We start from the raw sequence: 24,879 nt of genomic DNA, 5'->3' as shown, positions 1-24,879 counted from the left end.
CACACACATCTATTTCTCACAGTTCTGGAGGCTGGAAGACTGAGATCAAGGCACTGGAAGACTCAGTGTCTGGTAAGAAATCTCTTTCTGGGTCGTAGATAGCCATCTTTTCACTACATCTTTGCATGGTGGAAAGAGCGTGAGCTAGCTCTCTAGAAACTTTTGTAAGGGCACTAATCCCATTCATGAGAGCTTCACCCTCATTATCTAATTACCTCCCAAAGACCTTAACTCCCAATACTATCACATTGGAGATTAGGATTTTAACATATGAATTTTGAGTGAATACAAACATTCCATTCATTGCAATACCTATTTTTTTTTCATCCTGATGAACAATATCATGTGAAATAGGGTCAAAGGTTATTGCTTGTGTTAGCACGCTAAGCAAGCCAACTTTTAGAGATGTAAATTGTCATTCCTTAAAACTTTGTATAAATTTTGCAACATTTAACCCATACACAAACCACCGTACTTGCTTATTTCCATAAAAGTTGACATGTGTAAAGACCATGGACACCCATTCATTTTTTGGTGATACCGTGGTGTAACCATTAACCACATTTATAATTCAGAGCACAAGGCCTTGTAGCCAGCACAAGCAGTGTTCATATAGAGCCATTGCATTGAGGGTATGACTTTTGAGATATTTTGATGAAGGTTACCTAAGCAGGACCCCTGGAAGATGATGTTTCCCTGGTGTTTTTTTCAATGGTCCAGTTTCTGAAACTATAAAGCTCTAGATTCTCCATCCACATTAGGTCCTTAAAGATGACCAATTTAAGGATCATAGCCCAGTCAGTCAAGTTCCTGAAGAATAATATATAGTTCATATTGTTATTTGGTGACACAGGTGTCACGTGACTTATAATACTTATATAATTTGGTCAGTCAGATTTATTCTTATAGGAAACTCAAATGGAAAACCAAATTATTATCATAAACTTTACATATCATAGAATAAGAGAGAATTTTAATTGGCTTTCATTTGTTAGGGAAGAAGAAATTTTTCTCTACCCTTCTAAGTTCTTCCAACTGATATAGGAATTAAATTGACATGAGACAGATTAACAGGAGAAAATCAAACAGAAGTTGAATAATATATGTATATGGGAGAGATGAAGAAAAACTGAGTAACTGGCCAAAATGGCCAAAAACCTCACCTAAAATACCATCTTCAGCTAAAGACAAAAGAGGATGTTGGGGGTAGTGGTTTGGGGCTTCAAAGGGGAGGAAGACAGTTCTCATGGAGATAGAAAACTAAATATTTTGTAAACAGATATTTGCTGGGCCACGCAGAAACAATTTTACACAGAGTGGACTCCAATCTCTCTGGTGAAAGCTCTATTCTGGGAACAGGCACTTTATCTAAGTTCTTTAGGCAGCTAAGAACTAAAAAGAAAACCTTCCCAAGTCTTTTGGGCCTTGATTGTTTTCAGCTCAAAATAATCTACATTCCAAAGAGACGTTTTGGTGTGTCAAATTTTGCTCCCCTACACATTCCTAATAACATTACGTTTGGATATCTGGATACAATCATGGACACACATATCACTTGCCAAGAGGTCTGAGCCCACTCATCATTTTGTAAGTACAACTTCATCCCTGGATGATGCTAGATAAACATTGCCAAATATCACTTCACTGAATCCCCACTTTTCTTTGTTCTCATGTTACCATTCCCTTTATTTAGATAGTTTTAAATACTTGTTAATACCATTGACTAGTCTGACATTATATTCTTTTGTTCCAATTTCTGAATTGGCAGATACTTTATTTTGTTTTTTTTCAAAATGACATCACATGTGTCTTGTCTATAAAGATTAATGATTAAATCAGCACTCTGAGTGCTCCTGTGTTATCACACTCATAATTCACAAGTTCAATAAAATTATTGCAATTTTGTGGTTAGTGTAGAGCACTGGTATTCTTATTATGAAATAAACATCATTTCTATACTACCCATAGTTCAGTAATTTGAATGACAAAATATTCTACATAATACTGATGCTTTATAAATTATAATTTGCACATTTTTAGATTTCCTTGTGTGGCACATAAAAGCATGATTTTACCAGTTTCTTCTCATTTACTATCAAGATAATTTTTTGTTAATATCTAACCTGTGCCAAGTGCTGTGCTAGGCACAAATCTTATCTTGAAGAACCTCATTCTCCTAAAGGAGGGCACAAGGTAAACAGATAATTACAATAAATTATGTTATATACAGAGCTTAGAGTAAATACAGGGTACTATGTGTTGACTCAAAAAAAAAAAAAAGCACAATGTAAGAGCTATGAGTTGAATTTTGTTGTCTTACTGAGGACTCTAGTTTGGAAGACAGTCTCGCAGATAAATCTTGAGGAACTGCTCCAAAGACGTAGGAGGAATGGCCAGTCTATATGATTTTGGCTAGAGAATACGTGCAGTCAAGCATACATCTCAATAAAAGGTTACTGCTAGTTGCAAGGATCAGATAGCTCAGTTAATGATTTTAATGCTTTTCTGTGTATGGGAAGATGCAAGAATCTAAGTTTGTTAATTTTTTTTTTTTTCCTGAAATATCCCTAACTATCTAAGGGGCCTGTTTTTCCAAAGCACAGAGTACCTTATTCTGTTTTTGTCCTGAATTTCTTTCAGGGTGTACTGTCAGTCAGTGACTGCAGTGGCTAATGACTTGATCCTTGTAGAACTAGATGGTGGGCAACAGTCTTTGTTTTACAATCCCCCCCCTTTTGGTCATTAATTCAACCAAGCTTTGGGAAGCATTTCATGACCAATTTGTTCCACAGTGGTAGGAAGGCTTATTCCTAGGTCATGAAAAGTTTTCATTGATAGGCCACTCAGTGTGCTGTTACTGGTCTGTCCTGTTATTGGTAGTCATAAAAGTCTCTGGACCACCTGTCTCACTAGTCTGTTATGCTCTAGGAAATGATTCTCTCTGTGGCTTCTTCCCAAATGTAGAGTTACACTATTACAATCACTTTAATCTTGTATAAAACTGTATATTTAGTCAATGATTTCCAGTTCCTTAGTCATCATTATTTTTGTCAGAGGCTCAGTTATATACTGGGTAATAAAAGAAACAACAATCTTATAGAATAGGCAGAATTTAAGTAATATAGCTAGTGGCATTAATAAAGCCATAAGTAAGAAATTAAGCCAAGAACTTCCATTAGGTGCAGCCCAGTATATCGCCAGTCATCTGACCCAGTCTCTTCCATACCAATTGCTATCTTTAAGGGCCATGATATATTGGCATTGTTCGTAAGGCACTCAGCCCAATTTCCTAGTGTCATTATGCTGATTACTCTTAGCATGATTCATTTGTTCCCAGTATAAGGGGAATTTTAAACTTAAATGACTGAAGCCTGCTATTACCCATATAAATCTATCCTGTAACTGAGGAAGGGTCCCTCCTAATAAATGGGGCAGTTATGGGTTTTGACTGAAATTTAGCCAATTGCTCTGATTGAGCTTAAGTAACTTTTCAAGAAAATTCATCTTTATGGCCCTAATCAGAGCAAGTATGATTATTGGCCAAGTGACGGGACCCACCTAGTAGTATCAACAATGGCTCAGACAGAAGTATAACTTCTTTTTTTTAGAATAAATTTCCTAAGGGTCATCCAATCAGAGCCTAGGAGAGGAGAAATTCACCAAGGTAACCAGAAGTACTAGACATAGGTAATTGACCATAAACCCAAGAATTTGATTGATTTTTAAACTCTGCATAGGATTGTGCACATGATAGAAAAACATTTGATTTATGTGCAAAAGTCCAAGAAATCAAGAAAATGCTATAAATAATCATACAGGTGAGGTTCAGCATCTCGGGATAGCTGTCTACTTCTGATGTCATTTTCTTCTTGTTCTGATGTGATTTCTCCTCTGTTTGAGCATTGTTTTTAAGTGAGTTTGAGGTTGTCCTCTCTGTAGACCAGGCTGATGCAGGGGCCTTTTTTTAAGTGGGAAATATGAATCCAAAAATCAATTCCCTTCAGTTTGGCTATGTATGAGCTGGTTAAGAGTACCTGATAAGGGTCCTTCCATCTAGGTAGGAAAATGTCCTTTAAATGATGTATTTCCAGTATGCATAATCTCCTGGTTACAGGTCATGGAGTATCTGATCTTTGTCCAAAGACAGATTATTGTGATAAGCTTCAGAAACAAGCATAGAGTATCCTTTTAATGATTCAATTAAACCTTACAATAATGCAACATAGTAACAAGGAACCATCTTGGAAGTGAGTCTTATGCAGTAAATACAGAATCCCAATTAATATTAATGATACTAGAACTTAATATCCACTTAAACATATTTTTTATTTCTAAAGTTACCCTCATTTCTACAAAATATAGCCAAATTTTCTACCAAAATATAGCTTAATTTGCTTGCAAAATGAGTCTTGTTTCACTAACTATGGCCTGATTATTTACATAAGTAGTTGATCACATATGTTATTTTAAATTGCCTTTACTGGAACTTTTCATAAGGAATCTCAGATTGAACTTTTAAAAGGCTTCTCAAGGACAGAAAAGCCATGCCAAGGAATTGCCATTGGATTCTGCCTGCAGTACCTACAGATTTGGATGGATTCCTCTCTTCTCTAGGTCTGCAAAATATGTTGGGGTTCCTGCACCTGCCAGGAAGTGTCTTTACTTATTTAGCTGATAAGGCTTCTGGGAACCCTGTGAGCAAAGTACCAGGTTGTTTTTCCAAGGGGCTTTATGGCTCCACAAAGTCCACCTTAGTTCTTTAAAGTTGTCTGGTCATATTTGATTCTATACATATTCTCAAATATGACATTGTAGTCAAATCCATGCTAATATAACCAATGTTTCCAAATTCTGGAGGGGTCAGGTAGAGAGAAAAGGTAAATGTTTCAATTCTATTTACAAAGGTATAATTTATCAAGTTGCTGTAAGTCATAATTAGCTTAAAGCGAAAGGTTTTCTTATATCTGGAAAAAAAAAGACTAAAGCCAGTAATATTTCAGACAAAAAGTCATAAAAATTATTATTCAGCCATATGTAACTAATTATTGTTGACCTTTATCTTCTGTTAACAGTTTCATGAAACAATCAGATTTTCCATTAGAATTCTTTGATTTATTATCCAGTTCATTCTTAGGATCTGAAAGTTATCAGAAACTTATACTTGTCAAAAGTGGTTTCTGTGAATCTTCTAGAAGATGAAGCATTTTTGCAAAAGCATCAGGGTAAAACAATAACTATCTGTAAGTGACAAGACTTAACATGGCATGGTTGAATATCTGATTACAATGCAATTGTCAAAGAAATTTGGTTATTTCTGTGACATATAACTTCTTAAAATAATAACTAGAATTATGACTGATAACATTATACCAGGGCATATCCAAATTTTCGAAATTTCTAATAGTTTCTAGAACATTCATATTAATAACATTTATCCATACAATATAACCTAAGAAGGTTTATTACCACTCATTTGACAATGCTTTCCATCTAATTTAACATGCCAAATGAAGCTACTTAATTTAATATCTCTCTTTGAGATGTTTCAGGGGCCCTGAAACATCCCAGAGTTAGCTAGAGGTCAGAGAACTTTATTTAGAATTTGATTTGGGAAGTTAGTCAAAGATATCAAAAGGTTTTAAAACACTTGGTCAAATAGGATTATAGATCACTGTGAAACAATACTTATTCACTTAATCAAAATGACAATAAAATATTTCAAAGGCAAATACAGGAAGTTATAACAGATTACTTAAACAGTGAAGAAATTTACAATCTGTTATCAAAAGCAGATAAACATCCCAAGAAGTCTTGTCCTCTTAACAGAGAGAAAACCAAATTCTACTTTTGCACCACCTTACCTTTAATATTAAAATTTATTTACTCAAATTTATTCTAAATTAGCCAGTCCTGACCACACATTAAACTCTTTTCCCATCGTCTCCTTTCCACAAACCTTCTATAACTTCCTTTTTTACCTTCAGATTGTCTCTTTTTGTCATTTTAGCCTCTTTTTAGGACAAAATTACTTTCTTTTCACTTTACAAAATGCGTTTCCATTCCTTATACCTACTTTATTCCTTGCATACAAAGATGTTTTACTTTTTAATTTTTAGTGGTTTTAATTAAATGTTTTAATTAGAAATCTTAACCTTTAAAACCTTAATTTCTAGTGAAAACTAAGAAGTAAGCAATTATAAACTGTCTTTTACATTAGCATTCTGTAGAATGATAAACTTATAAATACTATTCATAATTTCAAAAACATGTACTTTCTTATAGAAAATGTCTCAGTGTGGCACCAAACATATTTATTAATAGTCATAAATAACTTTAGTTTCTTTGTAAGAGCCTATGCTCAGTAATTAATGTTTCAGTATCTTATTTTATTTGGGAATCTAGATATTCAATAAACTTCCATCATTTAACTTAATTTAGCAAAACTCTAAAGTTTCAAGTTACCAAAAGTCTGGAGAAACTATTTTTAAGTAGACCTACCATAAAACATAATTATTCTTAAAGAGTTCACCTAAAAGCTCTTACTCCATTTATGTCTATTTAATTCACTTGTTCCCAACAATTATATTTAGATTACCCATGAAAACTTCATGAGACATTGGACCAAGCCATCCCCCCATCCCCCCTCTTTCTGTTATGTTTCTGAGAATTTATATAAGCACTTATTTTCTCTTAAGTTATTAAATAGAACTCATTTACCATTAATTTTGGCAATACCACCCAAAGGTAGAAACATATTTATAATGTATTGATACATACACAGAGATACGTACATCCAGATAGACACAGAGATGTCATAGTTTCCATTTTTAAAACTTAGTTATGAATCAGGTATTACAATATAAAACTCACTAGTTTATGAGTAACAATTAGAATAAGTTAAATTTACTTGTTGAAGTTTGAAAGGCCTCTTTTCCCTTTTTTATTTTAACTTAATCTCAGGAATTGGAGATGCTCTAGGTCAGAGTTCAGTGACCTGCACAACATTTACATCTCAAAGGCCCAGTGAGGGAAATGCAAGTCTCCTAGAAGGACTTTTGTTCCCTTAGCATCAGAATTTTGAAAAGATGTTTTATCAAGCTGGCTTTCTTTAACTGCCTGCACAAAAGCCAGTTTTGGAATGCTAAAAGAGCTCCATCTTGGCCATTTCAAGGCAAGATATTCTTAGTTCCCAATAAAGTGAGCACTTGCAAGAATAAGCTCCATACATATTGTGTTAGTTGGTGATTGGCTATCTGACTTCCCTCTGTCTTGTTCAGGAGTCTTTATCCCTCATTTTAAAGTTGGTTTGTCAGGATAAAATTAGTATTGAAAACTGCGTGGTAGGCAGTTGTGCTGTTTGTGAGCTTAACTCCTGTACGTATTACCCTCCAATTGAGTTATTTCAGCAATTGTATGTCTCAGTTTCTGGTTTCTCCCTCTGGCAGTCTAAAACCACCATGGGTGCTTGGAGCAATGGACGGCAAATCCCTATGTGTGCATCCCTAGACAAGCGAGTTTTTTTAAATTAATGAGTGGCTTTCCCTATGACAGTGCTGCAGGGTATGAGGACTTGCCTCCACCACTCCCATAAATTTCTCAGTTGCTTGAGAAAGCTGTACCGATTGGGAAGAGCTGTGGCCCTTATCTTTGGAGCTGAAAGCTCTCATATGGTATCTTCAATTTATTCCAACTAACCCTGTTTAAAATAGCCAATTCTAACAAAGGCATCAGATCAGCCTCCTACCTAATAACCCAGTCCAAACCTCCTCAGTGTCTTTCAACTGAGCAAAAGCTTGTCAGTGTCTTTCAACTGGGAAATCCAGATACTTCTTCTTGAACTTAAGTCCAAGGGAAACCTAGTCCTCATATCAAGGCGTTTAGCAACCACAGAATAAAGCCCAGGATTGTCAGCCAAGATGGGAGATCCGAGACCAGGAGAGACTCACCCAATTCATCTGGATTCACCAAGGAGGTGGATGGGCGTAAGGGGCCCTTGTTGGTACCAAGGATCCAGATCTTTGTAGAGTTCAGGTGAAGGAGAGCAGTCAGCTCTGAGTCCTTCATGGGTGTCAAAACTGTTGACTGAAAAAAAAAAAAAACCCACACACACAATGTAAGAGCTATGAGTTGAGTTTTATTTAGGGTCTTACTGAGGACTCTCAGATAGCCCTGAGGAACTGCTCCAAGGAGATAAGAAGAAGTGGCCGGATATATGTGATGTTGGCTAGGGAAAACATGCAGTCAAACCACATCTCAATAAAAGGTTACTGCTTGTCATGAAGATTAGATATCTCCATTAATAATTTCAGTGCTTTTCTGTGAATGGAAAGATGCAAGAATCTGGGTTCATTTTTACTTTTCTGAGAGAACTCTAATTATCTAAGGGACCTGTTTTTCCAAAGCACAGAATGCCTTATCCTGTTTTTTTGTCCTGAATAATTAGAGGATTAGGTTTTATTTTAATAGGTAAAATTGCAATTTGAATAAACCCATCTTTGCTGGAGAAATATCTGGCAGTTTCTTTGTTTCAGGTCAACATTTGTCTGTAAATACCAATGATGTAGGCTGTCTCGGGATCTGTTTCCATCAATAGCTTTGTCTCTTTGCTATGAATGACATTTGCTTGCTTGTTCACAATTCTCATAACTACAGATTTTTATTGGGTATTGTAGATGATAGTATATATTGACTCTGAAGTATGTTATTTTATTGGAATAATGTTGATTTTTAACTTGGCAGGCAGTTTTATTATTTGTTGACTACATTGTCTTTGCAGATATTTGGTTTAACATTTTATTACAGTGAGTCTGTCCTAGTTCAACACTTAGTTGAGGGCTAATCTTTAGCCTTGTGACAGTCTTTACTCCAAAGACATGGCTTTTCTGGTATTTGAATGTGTTTACCAAAACACTCTACTTTGGAGATATCTAAACTGCTAACACTGTCTCATCTGTGATAGGCAAGAAATACAGCCTCTATTAAGCACTGCAGATCTTTCAGCTTTTGCTTTCTGATTGGCTCCTCAAAGTTTGTCTCACAATTGTAGAGTTTAGGTAGGAGTCAGTCATGGATTTGAGGGGAATTTGTTCAGGGTTTTCTCTCTTCTTTGTTTGCTTCTTTGAGAATTATTTTCCTCAATTTACATCTTCTCTGGCAACTCCCCATTTCCATTCTGCACACATCAAGCCTTTAAGAATGTCGTTTCTGACTGAGTTTCATCCTCCGCATGTTGCCCAGATTGGGGAGTGCCCTTAGGGTAAAACCAGAGGACTGCAGCTCTCAGTTTCTCCATTGGGGCTGCTCCCTTCCTTTAGGTTAAAAACTCATTTAGCTTTTGACTGTTTTGGACTTTCTGTAACCCCTTTAACTAGTGGTTCTTTCTATTTTGCTCAAACTTTATAACTTATTGTTGGGAGGGTTAATTGAAGACAAGCCACTCTAGTATTACTGATTTTCAACTAAAAAAAGAAAAACTGAAGGAATTTTTATTGGAGTTGCATTAGATATAGAAATACATTTGTGGAGAATTGATATCTTTCCTAATGAGGCTTTCTATTTGTGAATTTTGTGAATGTAACTGCATTGATTTACTTATGCTTCAATGTTTTTTAAATTTTTTTAATACTTTTATGTTTTGTTACCTCTAATTTTTGTTATTTACAACAAAAGTTTGTTACATATAACAAGAACTACACGTTAAGTATGACATGAATAGGTATGTATTTCTATTTATTTAACCTTGGAATTTTTTGTGCTTCATGAATCTCAAGATTTATGTATTTCATCGATTTTGAAGAATTCTCACTTACTATAATTTTATGTAGAATCTCCCCTGTTTTCTCTGTTTGCTGCCTCTGGAACTCTGATTAGGTATTTGTCAGTTTTTGTAACATAATCCTCTAGATATATTTTATATTTTCAATCTCTTTTCCTCTCTGTGGTGTATATTCTCAGTATTATTATCTCATTTATCTTTAATTCACCAATTTTGTGCTCAGCTTAGCTAATCTGCTGTTTTACATTTTAATAAGGTTTAAATTAAAATCATCATCATCACCATTATCATGTTAGTTCCTTTGTTTTTTCAGATTTGTTTTGATAACCCCTGGTGCCTCTCTCATATTTTACTTTACCTTGAAATTACTTAAATATGTTCCTGATAATTGACTTTAATATCAAATAATTCCAATTTCTGTAGTCTATGGTGTTAAGATTATGCCTTTTGCACATTTTTAATCTTGGGACCCTGATTCCTCTTTTTTTTTTTTTCTACTGTGAGTTAATGGTCAAAATAATTTCATCTATATTGATTCTTCAAGTCCTTCATAAAATGTAAAGGATGTGCATTCCTTTAGAAAGTATATATTTCATTTTGCCGCAATAAAACAATTTGGAGCACTTTAAAATAAGTCATGATTTTCATTGATGTTTTTGAATTTTTAGATTATGTACTTTCTGCAAAAAACTTTGAATTTGTAGATTATGTATTTTCTCTTCTACAAACAGTGAGGTCAGGGCAGGCACTCATTTTGCTCTCTTCCTTTTCTAGGCCTTTTTGTTTGTTTATTTGTTTGTTTGTTTTGTTTTTAAGCTGACTCTTTCTTTAAGTGCATAGTCTCAGTCTTCCCAGCTTCTTAGAGCAGGTCTCCAGTTCAACTTCTTGCCCTTCAGGTGTCCTGGACTTTGTTTCCTATACCCAACACAGCCACCAAAACCTCTAGATCAGGTACACCCACATCTTCCTACATATTTGTTCTTTTAGTTCAATTTCAGCCTCTGAAATTTACTCCATATTTTTTTCCATATCATAAATGCATTTAAAAATTTTTTGCCAGAATTATTTGGCATTTTGTGTTGAGGAGTTTTTAAAAGTATTTCCTCTGACATGTTTCCATAAACATAAATCCATAATTCAATTTTGCTTTAGCAATTTGGTTTAGCGGGGTTGCATGGGAAGAAATTTTACTAGTCTCTAGGGATTCCAATGAAACGACATTCATTTTCTTCTTTCTGAGGAGCCTATATTACAACTATGAACACTAACATGTAAAAATTATAGATATTATAATGAATGGTATACTTTAGTTGAAATAATGAAATAAGAATCTATTAAACAATAATATATGGCTGTACATGGCTTAATTACAAATATGGTAATATAGATAAATAATATACTCATTCAAAGAATTAAGTTGTTGTAAGTAGGATTATTAAGAAAAACTATTTACAGTAAAAATGATTCAATTTGCATCTTGAACTGGCTAAGCAGAGGAGAAAGGACATTCAACTCTGTAACAAGAAAATTCATTGTGATTGAAATTGAGCTGGCATATTTAGGGAGGGGAACAGGGAGAGCCTAAATGGAAAACATACTTTATGGAGTACTGAAAGCTAAGTGTTGTCTGATTGTAAAGGGTTTTAAAAGTTAGGCAAAATATATATTTTATATGAAAGATATTGGGTGCCATGCAATAAGAAATAGATCAATTTTAGGAAGATTAGCTTGGAGGTACACAAATGTAATAAAATGACAAAAAGAGCAGGTACAGGACCTCCAGAAACTAAGTTTTACTTTAGTTGAGACAGGAAGGGATGAGTCATCATTGTAGATAACAATCATGGTTGTATTAGGAGAGAAGAAAATGAGTTCAGAGACATTCAATTTGGAGAGATGCTTATCACACAAATGCAGGCATAACATAGACAGTTCATACTATAATTGTGTTCATGGTTATATGACTAGAGGGACATTGAATTTGGACAAATTATATTTTCTTTATTTAATTGAAAAATATGCTTTAGATATAAATAGTATCACTTTTAGAAATGTATTAAAATTTGATTAAATTATTTAAATGATAGTTTAATTTGTTTTCAAGTTTTCAGTGCCCAACAAGAACATTTTATTGTATTTTTCTAAATTGATGAGAAATTGGTCATGAAATATACTTTAAAGAAAAACAGAAATTATGAAAATAAGACAATTTTTGAAAATGTTTATCACTCACTGGATATCAAGAAAATCATATGAAATGCTAAAAATAATAAATACAACCAAGGACATTAACAATTTAGCCTTGAATTTGCTTCTTTAGTTTCTCTTTTTTGTTCATTAATTTATTCATTCATGTCAAATTTATATTTAGCTTGAAATATTAGGGTCAGAGATGAACAGATCTGTGAAAGATAAAATTAAATGGTCTCTTCATAAATTTTATTTTAAAATATTCTATTTATGTTGTTTAGATTTTCAGATTTGGATTCATTATACACGTATTTTAAGACTAATAGGTTCAAAAGGTTGTAATAGGAAAACTTAAGCATAAACACTGTAAACTGATTTAGGTATGTTATGATAATAAAATGGTGAAGTAAACAAATATATCTTTTCCCTCACAGCATGTATAATGTAATGAGAGATACAGATGATTGGGTAATAATGACTTGGTATAATGAATATTATGGTGGGTGAAAATCAGGATGTTATAAAAGCACAAAGGAGAGACCTGATTTACTCATATTTGCAGAGTAATTGCATTTGTGTCAATATTCCTCAATTACAATACTTAATAGACTGAACTTGCACATAATAAATGCTTTTCAAGTCTTTTTAACTTAACATCTAATGTGATTCAGTAGGCAAAATATTTCGATTTTTGGTAATCTTTGGAGGAAAATTAGACATGGACTCTATTTCTTTTTTTTTTTGATGATATATTCCCTTTATGTCCAGTAAAATAATTGTGTTCTTCATGTGCCTCACATTTCATACCCTGAATGTTGACTTTTTCTTTTCATATTTTATAAGTAGAAGGAAGACATATCTATTGATTTTTCTTGAACTGTAGCACAGTTAAATGCAACACAGATGTGGACAAAATGTTTCAGTAGCTCTTTAAGAAGTAAGCAGATTTTTCTGTGTACACCATTCAACAAAATGAATTACAGATTAGTTGGACCGAAGCTTTTTGGTTTGATGTAGTTCCACTTATTACTTTTTTGCTCTTGTCTTTTGTGCTTTTGGTGTCATACCTCCCAAATTGTTGGGAGTAATAAAGACCAGGATGCACTTTCAGTTCTACCACTTACCAGCTATTTGACCTTCTATAAGTTCTAATTATCTAAGCTTTTTACAGCTCATGTCCTTAAATATCGATTGGGATAACAAGGGTCCTTACTTCAAGGAGTAGTGAGAATTGGGAGAATTAAATGAAATAATGCCTGTAAAAAAACTGTGCACATGAGAAAACCTCAATGAATGTTACCTCGGCTAATATTATCTTTAAAATACGACCTACATCTTCAACTGCTTCACTCACTTTTTCATTGTCGTCCTGCAAGCCAAAAGTTTTAGTAGATACTTGAATTCAAGTTCATAAAAATAAAATGTGTATGTATATATGCATCTATAGGTTTATAAATGTGTATCTATATACACATGTGATACATATACATACATATGCTTCCTTGGGAGACTCATAACCAAGGGACCTTTGACAATGATATTCTTTTTCTTGGGATGTGATACAGTCTTGGTCGTGTTATCAATAACTAGGTCTATTTGATAAAAGTGAAATGCAGAGATAAAGAGTTAGATTATGCATGTAATACACAAATTGTTGAAGATAAAATGAAAATTTCCATTTCCTGGAAGAAAATAGCATTTGTAATAAAGAAAGCACATACGATGCTATTTCTTTAAAAGATAACAATAGTAATAACAGTGATCATAAGAATAAGCATTTCCATTTATTTACCATTTATTCTGTGCACAGGCACTCTTTAAGGGCTTTTCCAGCAATTGTGCTTTAATTCTTACAACAACCTATATTTTATTCCCATTTTCCATATGAGTTAAAGGAAACAATATTCAAAGTTGATAGTTTAGCTCACAAAAGTGGATTGAAGCCAATATAGTGGGCTGTCACTCAAGTGCCTAATTTTATTTAATAATTAAAAGTTATTTTATCTTTGATGCTGTCCAGCATGAAAATAAGTATTTTTTTTCCTAAAGTCATTTGTTAAGCATTTTTCCTCACTATTCAACACACATTATAAAAAAAATAGACTTGCTTCTCTGAGTCTGTCTTCATTGTAATACTTAATAGATATATAACTGAGAAAGTCATTGAAACTCTGAGCCTCAGTATTTTTCAAATTTTAAAATGGGTTTAAGTTTTACAAGTTACTGTGAAGAATTAAAAATAACGAATACAAAGTGGCTGGCCCATGATACGAGAGAAATTCACTAAATAGTTAATTATTATTACTGTAACACAGTAGAATTTATTAAAATAGGCTTTAGTGTTTGGTTTATTCTTCTGTGTATGTGTATGCCAAAATTTTCTATTGCAGGGTTTGTAAATTTAGCATACATGGTGGCCACAAGGCCCCAAATGCATGTTAATTCAAAGCCATCTGCTGCTGCCCTCTTCTCTACAGAAATTTTAACTTTTCCCTACCTTCTTCTGGACATATTCTTACAGCTTGATAGCTAACTGGTATTTAAAGAGCCCCTAATAGTTGTTTTGGTTGTTAATTTTCATACATAGGAAACTTACAGCTTCTGTGTACAAAACATTTCTCCAGGACTGCTTATTTTATTTTATTATTTTATTTTATTATTTTATTTTATTTTAGCCCTGAAAAAAACATTTTATTAAAAGTACATCAGCTTTACCTGATATTTAAAATACTATTGATATAATACAAGGAGAAAGATGGTTGCTAAATATACAATCGACTTCTGGCTAAATCTCTTTACCACTCTTTACTGCACATAGAATAAATTTAAAACCTAAACAATACTCTGCCTGTTCTGGCCACTACTTACTGCACAGTCTAATATTGCACTGATACTCTCTTCACTCCAGCTGTAGGGGCTCTCATTTAGTTCCTTAAAACAAAACCTTTCCTACCTCAAGTCCTTTGCAAATATAGCTCTCTTAGTGCAATGCTCTTCGCTTTGCCAAGACTGGTTTTTTCTGTGGGACTGCATATTTTAAAAAGAGCTTCCTGAGCCCTACTCCTAGGGGTTCTTATAGTATGTCTGGGGTGGGGTCCAGGAATCTGTTTTGCCAATCCCATTTAACATTGTCGACTGAAAAAAATGCACAATCTGAGAGCTGTGAATTAGTTTTATTGGGGGCAAAATGAGAACTATAGCCTGGGAGACAGCATTTCAGATGGCTCTGAGAAACTGCTCTGAAGAGGTAGGGGGGAAGGTCAGTGTTATATATGATTTTAGTGAAGGGGGGTGTACACACAGTCAAGCACACATTGTGGCAGGCACTGTCTGCTAATCACGAGGAGCAGATGTCACCATTAATGATTTTAGTGCTTTTCTGGATATGAGGAGATACAGGAATTGGGCTCATAAAATCTTCTCCTGAAAGTATCTATCTGAACGCCTGTTCTGCCAGTTTTTCCCAGAGCACAGAGTGCCTCATTCCCAATCTCCACCTTGAACTCCTTTCGGAGGGTGTTGAAGGACAGCAGCTGCAGTGGCTAGTGACTTAATCCTTGTAGAACCAGATGGCAAGTGCCACCTGGGATGGGATTTGTTACATCACTTCATCCTGACAACAGATCAACAGGTGAACGCAGGGTTAGCCATTGAGGTTCAGAAAGCTGTACACATTCCCCAGGGTCATGCAGAATCAAGATCTGAACCAATGTTTCTTTGAATTCTAAAACTTTCACTCAAAGAGGCTAAGCGACTTGTCGCAGGTCACCAGGTGAAGTCTGACCTAGAAATCCAGTGTTCATTCTCCCAGTCTAGTGCTCTTTCGACACTCACATAACATGTGTCCTGTGGAGAAGAGCAGATTTTCAATACATAGAGAATATTACAGATTAAACAGAGACAACTGAATTTAATGTGTGTCTAATCTTCTCAACTTAGTTTGCTACCTGATTTTTCAAATAAAGACAGGCTGTAGGCTTTTTAGCTAATTATATTTTTTCCAAAAGTTTAACTTAACTCTGGAAGGTATTTTCCTTTCTGTAACACTATCATCTTAAAGCTTTTTTAGAAATTATTTTCAAGTGCACACTTACTTCCTGATGGAAAAGGAGTTCCTACACCCCTTGAATTGTTCTGTATCATTGTCATTCTCAAGTCAATGGCTTTAATACTGTCTTCCCCTAGTTTCCTTCTTCTGTTCTTCTATAATCTGTATAATTCCTTCACTTTAATTTCTTTCTCTCTCCTTCCCTCCTTACTCCTTCTCTCCCTCCTTTTTCCTTCCTTTCCTACTTCCTTTGTTTAGTAAATATTAATTGAAGTGTTATTAAGTAGATGTCAGGAACAAGACCACATGTTTGATAAAAAGAAACAAACCTACCTGCCTGCCAGGAGTTCATCTTTCAACATTACATCCTCTATCCTAGCCCTAGTAGATCCTAAATAGTTTATGTGAATAAAAGTTATATATGAGAATAGAAAATGTAGCATTATTTTGTTTTAATACTTAGGTATAAAAGGAAAGAGTTTAAAAAAAAATACTTGCTACCACCTAATTTTTTTTTTTTTTTTTAATTTTTATTTATTTATTTATTTATTTTTGGCTGTGTTGGGTCTTAGTTTCTGTGCGAGGGCTTTCTCTAGTTGCAGCAGGCGGGGGCCACTCTTCATCGCGGTGCGCGGGCCTCTCACTATCGTGGCCTCTCTTGTTGCGGAGCACGGGCTCCAGACGCGCAGGCTCAGTAGTTGTGGCTCACGGGCGTAGTTGCTCCGTGGCATGTGGGATCTTCCCGGACCAGGGCTCGAACCCGTGTCCCCTGCATTGGCAGGCAGATTCTCAACCACTGCACCACCAGGGAAGCCCAACTACCCCCTAATTTTAATGTTGAAGACATTTCTCTTCAAAAAAAATGTTTAGATTTAAAAAGAAAAAGTTAAATTTTACTTTGTCAGGGAAAAAAGAGTGATCTTTTGGGTAAGTGAATAATCCATGTACAATCCTGAAATTTGCTCTGTTTTCTATTTTTGACCACTGCCTTCACCAAGATTTTACAAGGAGTAAAGTCTAATTATCGAAACTTGTTCCTTTAAAAATCTATTCCCTACTTGTGAAATGCACTAAAACAGCCAAAAGGTAGGTACTGGGGGGAAGGACCAGAAGCAGCAAGGAAGAAGACCCGCGTGTTAGCTCTTCTGCCTCAGGGAACAGGAGCTTTGACAGCACACCAGGTTATCAACATTCACACATGGCAAGCTGAAACCCCCGAAGCTGGGACACGTTCCTTCAGTAATACATCTGCAGGCACGTGAAAAGGATTGGAAAAGACTGAAAGCTAGAAAAGCCATCGCTTTTCTAAAGTGTCCAAATGAGTCTTTCTATGGTGCCCTAGTTTTGTGAGCTCTGCCTTCAGCCTTAGGTCTATTATTTCATTTTTTTGTTTGTCCCTACGATTTGGAAACATGATGAGAGCTTACAGTGAGAGATGAGTTGACTCAGGGAATGTATGCTTTGGTTCCAAGGAGGAAAATATAATTTTCAATCCGATAGCATATATATTTTATATGCTTTATAGTAGATAGATATAAATAGAACTACAGAAAGAGAGAAAGAGGAGAGAAAGGGAGAGAGAAGAGAAAGAAAGAAAGAAAGAAAAAGCAAGCAGGCAAGCAAGAAAGAAAGAAAGGAAGGAAGGAAGAAAGAAAGAAAAATGGAAAGAAAGGAGGGAGGGAGGAAGGAGAAGGAGAAAGAAGGAGAGAAAGACGGCAAGAGCGAGAGAGATTAATTCATTGAGAGCATATTGATGAAATAAATATATCAGTAACTGCAGAAAGAACAAGTCAGCAATAATTTCTATATTCTGAGACTGAATACAGAAATAATGAATCAGGCTCTTTCCTCAACCAGAAAAAGGAAACTTTTTGCACATTTATTCTGCAGCAAGAAAACAAGGAACCAGAGGAGAGGAGGAGAGATACTCATATAGAGATGATGGCTCACGAAGTGCCAGTCATTCCTATTTCACAACCCCTGGGCATCCTCCTGGGAGAGTTTTCCTGAGAACTTATTTTTAAAGTATCTTGAGAAAGTTAGAAATGAATTTTATAGGTGTAGTTTCCCAGTCAGTGTTTTTCAGTGTAAGAAATAATTAAGAGGAAAATGTTTCATGTTTTGGTTGGGTTTGATTTGGTTTTACCTTTTATTCTGGGTCTACAGAAAACAGTTCCATTTAGGGAATCTGGAAAAGAAAGGTTTTTTAAAATATATGTTTACTAAGATTTTTATATAGAGTTAATTGTGTGCAAATGTCAAAGTGTATGTTGTGAAACCCCACTTCCTACAACTTGGGAGTTAGGTCTTCAAAACTGTGTTAAATATGCAGTTTAGGGCTTTAAATTTCACTTAAAAATATGCTTATTGAGAAAATGTTCCTTTAATTCGTCTATGCCTTTGATCTAATATTCATTAAGTATGAGAGGCATTCTGCTACGCATGGGATATAAAGCTATAAGCAAAGCATATATGATTCTGGCAAGCTGAATATTATATTTAATGGGATAAATGGAGTATAAACAAGTAAGTACACAATATAACATTTTAAGTGGAAAAAGGCACTATGAATAAAATAAGTAAATGTTATGAGAGGGAATTAAGGAGTTATTTAATTTATTTGGAAAAACAGGGAGGAGCTTACTTAAAAAAAAAAAGTGTTATATTGCAAAGGGGAATGAGCAGAGACCAAAAATGAATATACAAAAATGAATATATAGCTCATATATTGTTCTGAATGTGATAATAAATTGTTTTTATTGATTATTTACACAGATTAATACCTGTATTTTACCAGCATATACAAATTCTTTAAAATGGCAGCAGTGTAATAAGTCTAAAGGATTGAGTACAATATGTACAATTTGTAGAAAGCCTCATATGTACTGAATAATGAACACTGGAAAGGCATAATACCAAAAAGAGATACAATGTTTAGTGTCTACTGTGACACATGCTCTATACAATTGTCTAAACACATGCGTCCAGTCTGAGCCTATTTCTCACAAGAACTCAATACGGAAGATATCACTAACTTGGGCCATTCAACTTTTCCATGATCATGCAGCTAGTATGAGAAAGCAGCAAGATAAAAACAAAGAATTATCTGATTACACGGCCACACGCTTTTCCTTCATTATTTTATTGAGATTTTAAACACACTAAAAGGGTTTGAATAATGTGGGAAAACAGGAAAAGTAAGATCTTAAATTTGCATCATGATTAGCCTGATTTCTGGATATAAATAATGTTAATGATCCAAATCAAACACATTCAACTAACACACTTAACCCTTATTAAGAGAACTTGTAGTTGGTTTTAATGAGATATTTTCAACAATTTTCTTGAGCAGACCATAAGGATAAAAATCAAACATGTTTTAATAATATTTTCCCTCTCAGTGGGTACTTGTTCTTTCAATGTTGATGAAACCCTAGGATTTAAATCCATTGATTGACAATTTAAAGTTTCTTGTTTTTCTCTCATTTTTATTTAACTTTCTATTTAGGCTTCCTGCAGCATTAGTGCTCTGTGAAACTAAGTGAATGAATGAACAATCGTCATTCATACACTCTAATTCTACTCTAGATATTTGATGATAAAACCATTTTTATTTTCCGTTGTTGGGTATCATTTCAATACTATAACCAGCCCAGTTAGTCACAGTCAGCTTCCAACTACACTAGTGAGATGACATGCAATGTCTTCAGAAGGTATTTCATGTAGTTTTCCAGTTCAAATCAAGTGTATCTATCGTTAATCTTGTACAATGAACGAAAAAATATATACATAATTTATATATACATAATACTTAAAGATATGAATATTATATGTGTATATATCTTTCCAATTATGGATTTTTTTTTTTAATATCACAGTTAAATAACTGACTGGGAAGGACCTAAGAACGTGATAGTGAAGCTTTCAAACCTAAGGTAACTTGATTGCAGGACACACAAACACAAATGCCTTTGTATTTATATAGAATCCTTTTGTTTTCTGTTCTTAGAACCTCAGCCTATTGGCTCACTCGCATCCAGTCTTTTCTCTACTGCAATGAGAATGGGCTCCTGGGCAGCTTCTCAGAAGAGACACACTCGTGCACGTGTCCCAACGACCAGGTGGTCTGCACGGCCTTCCTGCCCTGCACGGTGGGCGACGCGTCCGCCTGCCTCACCTGCGCCCCTGACAACCGCACCCGCTGCGGCGCCTGCAACACGGGCTACATGCTCAGCCAGGGGCTCTGCAAGCCCGAGGTCGCCGAGTCCACCGATCATTACATCGGCTTCGAGACCGACCTGCAAGATCTCGAGATGAAGTACCTGTTGCAGAAAACGGACAGGCGACTAGAGGTCCATGCCATCTTCATCAGCAACGACATGCGCCTCAACAGCTGGTTCGACCCCTCCTGGCGGAAGCGGATGCTCCTCACCTTGAAGAGCAACAAGTACAAGTCGAGCCTGGTGCACATGATCCTGGGTCTCTCTTTACAGATTTGCTTAACTAAAAACAGCACCCTGGAGCCGGTGTTGGCCGTTTACGTCAATCCCTTCGGAGGCAGCCACTCTGAGAGCTGGTTTATGCCTGTGGATGAAAACAGCTTCCCCGACTGGGAGCGGACTAAGCTGGACCTCCCCCTGCAGTGTTACAACTGGTCGCTGACTCTGGGGAACAAGTGGAAGACATTTTTTGAGACAGTGCACATCTACCTGAGGAGTCGCATCAAGTCAAATGGCCCCAACGGCAACGAGAGCATTTACTACGAACCTCTGGAGTTTATCGACCCTTCCCGGAACCTGGGTTATATGAAAATCAATAATATTCAAGTGTTTGGCTACAGCATGCACTTTGACCCGGAAGCAATTCGGGACCTGATTCTGCAGCTGGACTACCCCTATACTCAGGGATCCCAGGACTCAGCACTTTTGCAACTTCTAGAGATAAGAGACCGTGTAAATAAACTCTCCCCACCCGGTCAGCGTCGTCTAGATCTTTTCTCTTGCTTGCTTCGTCATAGACTCAAGCTGTCTACTAGTGAGGTGGTGAGGATCCAATCTGCTCTGCAGGCGTTTAATGCCAAATTGCCAAACACAGTGGATTATGACACGACCAAATTATGTAGTTAACCATAAATGTCAAGCACAACCCAAAATCTTGAAGGAGTTTTTACAGTGCTTTTGTGGAACGGTTTATGTTTGGAAGAGTAAATTTAAATTGTCTTTTCAATATCTGTCTTATATCAGTCAATAACATTGGATGGCAATTTACACACATGAACTTGCTGACAATGAATATATTATACTGCAGTTTTGGTTTCTGAATGAAATAAATACTGACACCAGTCTAGAAAACATTCTACTTTTTACAATAAATTTCATTTGTAATTTTATATGTTCCGTGGCAATGCTTTTGTGCATTACATCCTCTAGAGGGAACATAAAAAGATACCAATAAAATTTTGTAGCTGAACAGTTATTAAAAAGAAGTGCTGTGGGATTCCTTTTTTCCATGAAATGAGTTCTATTTTGATATAGCTTGTTAGAACCTGAGGAAAATTCCCCAAGATTTTTTAATTGAAACACTTGAAGGTCCCTTTCAACAGACTGTAGGGAAAACTCAACTAGGTAGAATGCTTAGCATTCAGTTGTATTTTTATGGTTAACAGCAGAATGGCAGTGCTTTATTATCTATACTTATAAACCATTCCTAGAGACACCATCATTATTAAAATAAACAGATAAACTTATTTCACAGCTAAATATCAGAACATTTTGGCAAACATACAGAAAAGTCAGTGTGATTATAAGCACATCGTGGAGAAAGTAAACCCTTAATTTCCTTAGCAACTTGCTTTGTCATTCTCTTTCTACAGTCTAACAACCAACAATCAGCATACTCTGCACAATCATTTTCATTTCAAGTGCTGAAAACCTAGTTATTCCAACACTGTACCAATGTCAATAAGATAACATTTCTAGAATTCACAAATTGTAATGTGTTGGTGTGAAATAAATGATCAAATAACTAATTCAAGTGTAAATAGACATTTTCTTTCCCCTCAGAGAAACTAGTATTACTAAAGTATATTTTGAATAGCAAACTCTTTCAATACAAACCAGTTTTAGTCCAAATTTTTGGTTTGAAATTCCCATATTACCCATAGTGCAATATCAGATAATATAATTCATACTTTTTATCTGTGAATTTAAATTGCATTTTTGTTTAGATATATGGATGTATCTGTGAAGTGTGGTTATGATATTTATTACTCAGCTCTTGTTTAAATATTTCATAAACATTTCTTGTAATGTAAACAAATGCACTGTCCAGCCCAGCTTTCCTGTTGAGGTCATGAAGTCATTCCTCAGGGCACAGAGTAGGGAACCTATGACATGAATGAAAAGAGTAAGACTGATGATGAAAACATCACACATACATTCTGGATTCTTAAGCTGTTTGTTTTATTTTATTTTATTTTAAAATTTATTTATTTATTTTAGGCTGCGTTGGGTCTTCATTGCTGTGCGCAGACTTTCTCTAGTTGCAGGTAGTGGGAGCTACTCTTCGTTGCCGTGCGCGCGCTTCTCATTGCGGTGGCTTCTCTTGTTGCGGAGCACGGGCTCCAGGCGTGCGAGCTCAGTAGTTGTGGCTCATGGGCTCTAGAGCACAGGCTCAGTAGTTGTGGCTCATGGGCTTAGCTGCTCCGAGGCATGTGGGATCTTCCCAGATCAGGCTCGAACCCGCGTCCCCTACACTGGCAGGCAGATTCTTAACCACTGTGCCACCAGGGAAGTCCCTTAAGCTGTTTGTTTTAGATTCCAAAGCATTTTAAGAGAAGTTAGTTCAGACAACAAATACTTATTCAATCTACCATATGTACAGCATAGTTCTTCCACCCAGTATCTGGATAACTGCTTTTCTTTCTTTATTCACCTGATTTTTTTTTTTCACTTTTGCTATTATAGGTAATTCAATTGAAAATATACACGATTATTTAACACCATCCTTCTGATATCATAATAAATATTCTTTTCATTTAGTTCTGACAACACTAGGCTATAGATTATTATTCCCATGTTCTTGGTGGAAGAAAAAAAAACAGAGGCTCAGAGTGGTTTGTCAAATTCCCCAAGATCACAAACCAAGTTAAAAGACCAGGATTCCAACACAAACTTTTCTGCAATGAATCTGTCTTCTTTTCACTGTGCCACTGAGTTTTAAATGAACCATCCTGTTTCTGTATTTAATCTCATTACATGCAAAGGTTTATGGCGAAACAAGAATCTCTTATGAAATTGAGGTCTAAATCATTATAAAACACATACCTTCACAGTACACCAGAGTAATTAAATAAACCAGAATGTATCATCCAAAATCAATCACCCACAAAATGACCAAGCTTATGGAATATAGACCATACATTTAAAAAGACATTTGCTATAAAAGTCAGAATTGCCACTAAAACTTTTTCCAGAAGCATCTTGGAGGCCCAGATGTCCAGAACCACTGATCCCAGAAACCACCTGAGCAACATGTGTGGCCACCAGTGGACTCCAAACAGCAATCATTCCCTGGAACTTAAGGAAAATGTCAGCAATGCTACTTCTTTTATTGCTCAGCTTGCTCTGCCCTGACTGGCTTATGAGAGAGAAGCTCCTACAGCCACAGGTAAGGAATTACATGACTACGGGTCTATCCTGAGCCTCCTTGTGCCTTCTTGGCGTGTGTTGGCACAAAAGTCCAGCTGGATAGGATCAAATCATCTTCATTCTAACTGTCTTGGTAACAATGTCAGTCAGTGAGTCCTTTGTATCTCTGAGTCTGCTTTTCCCCTGAAAGTGGAAAGTAATAAGAATGTCTTTCTCTGAATGCCGGGTGTAAGGTAACATGAATACAATATAAATAAACCTACTAACCAAATTCTAAAGTCCTGTACAGATTTAAAGGGTAAGGGATCAACATCTTTTTGTATTTTTATTTCTCATACGTTACCAGTAGTGTCCAACAAGCAATAGACAATATAATCTAGTTTAATTCAACATTCGTTTGCCAACATATGGGAAAAAATGCAGTCTGTGAACGTTTCATTTTTCCTGAATTTTGCCTATATGCAAACATTTTTGCTCATTATTGCTTTAGGAATTTGAGGATTTTTAATAAAAATAACTTTACTCAAAGTGTTATTTCAAGCAAAAGTTGAAATATATATATGTAAAATCATATTTTAAAAGACAGGGTATTTGATTTCTTTTTTGATATTTCTAATGTAGGTCTCTAAATTAGGGGTTAATTGAGCTTAATAAATTCAATGAAACTTGAAATTCTGAAAATTCACAATTTATTGAGTATACGATTTTCCAGGAACATTTCTTATTTCTCTAGCTATTTTGATGATTATCATAAGTTTGATTTGCCTTCCTGTCCCTGGAAACTCAAGTTGATTTTTAGCAAGTTAAATCAGTATTCAAATGATCATTGTCAGCTCAAAACAAAACAAAAAAAATGCTGAAATAGCTGATGGTCTTCTCTGATTTAAATAATGAAGAAAAGTAATTTCCCTGCCGCCTCCCTTTTTTTTTGCGACTCTTATCACGATATGAATGTTAGGCAGGAAGTTAGCCATGAGCAACGAGAGGCTACGACACTCAAAATGCCAGCAGTAATACATTTTAAAATTAGCTATATACTACAAAAAAACTGAAATCAACTTAATCATTTTACACAGAACTATTTAAAGAGGTATCTTCCACATTGTTGATTCTGAAATGTAGTTTTTTGGCTCTTTTATAGTAACGTGGGCAGGTTCTTTAAAATATATCCATTCCAATCATTACAATGAGAGAAAAAATAAATAAAAATTTCTCTG

The 24,879-nt window shown here is 35.2% G+C and overlaps 1 protein-coding gene across 2 annotated transcripts in view; it reads left to right on the top strand.

Moving 5' to 3' along the window:
• BRINP3 (BMP/retinoic acid inducible neural specific 3) overlaps positions 1–21,139 on the top strand; it is a 396,963-nt gene extending 375,824 nt beyond the window's left edge. For both annotated transcript variants that reach the window (XM_059905817.1, XM_059905818.1), the window contains one exon: positions 20,023–21,139. In XM_059905817.1, coding sequence (XP_059761800.1) covers positions 20,023–21,139 — 1,117 coding nt within the window. The remainder of the gene's footprint in view (positions 1–20,022) is intronic.
• Positions 21,140–24,879: the final 3,740 nt, after the last annotated feature.

Source organism: Balaenoptera ricei, chromosome 1, assembly GCF_028023285.1.
Source record: "Balaenoptera ricei isolate mBalRic1 chromosome 1, mBalRic1.hap2, whole genome shotgun sequence".
In the NCBI taxonomy this organism is placed as follows: Eukaryota; Metazoa; Chordata; class Mammalia; order Artiodactyla; family Balaenopteridae; genus Balaenoptera; species Balaenoptera ricei.
Note: the sequence above shows the minus strand (reverse complement) of the source record. Positions and strands in the feature narration are given on the sequence as shown.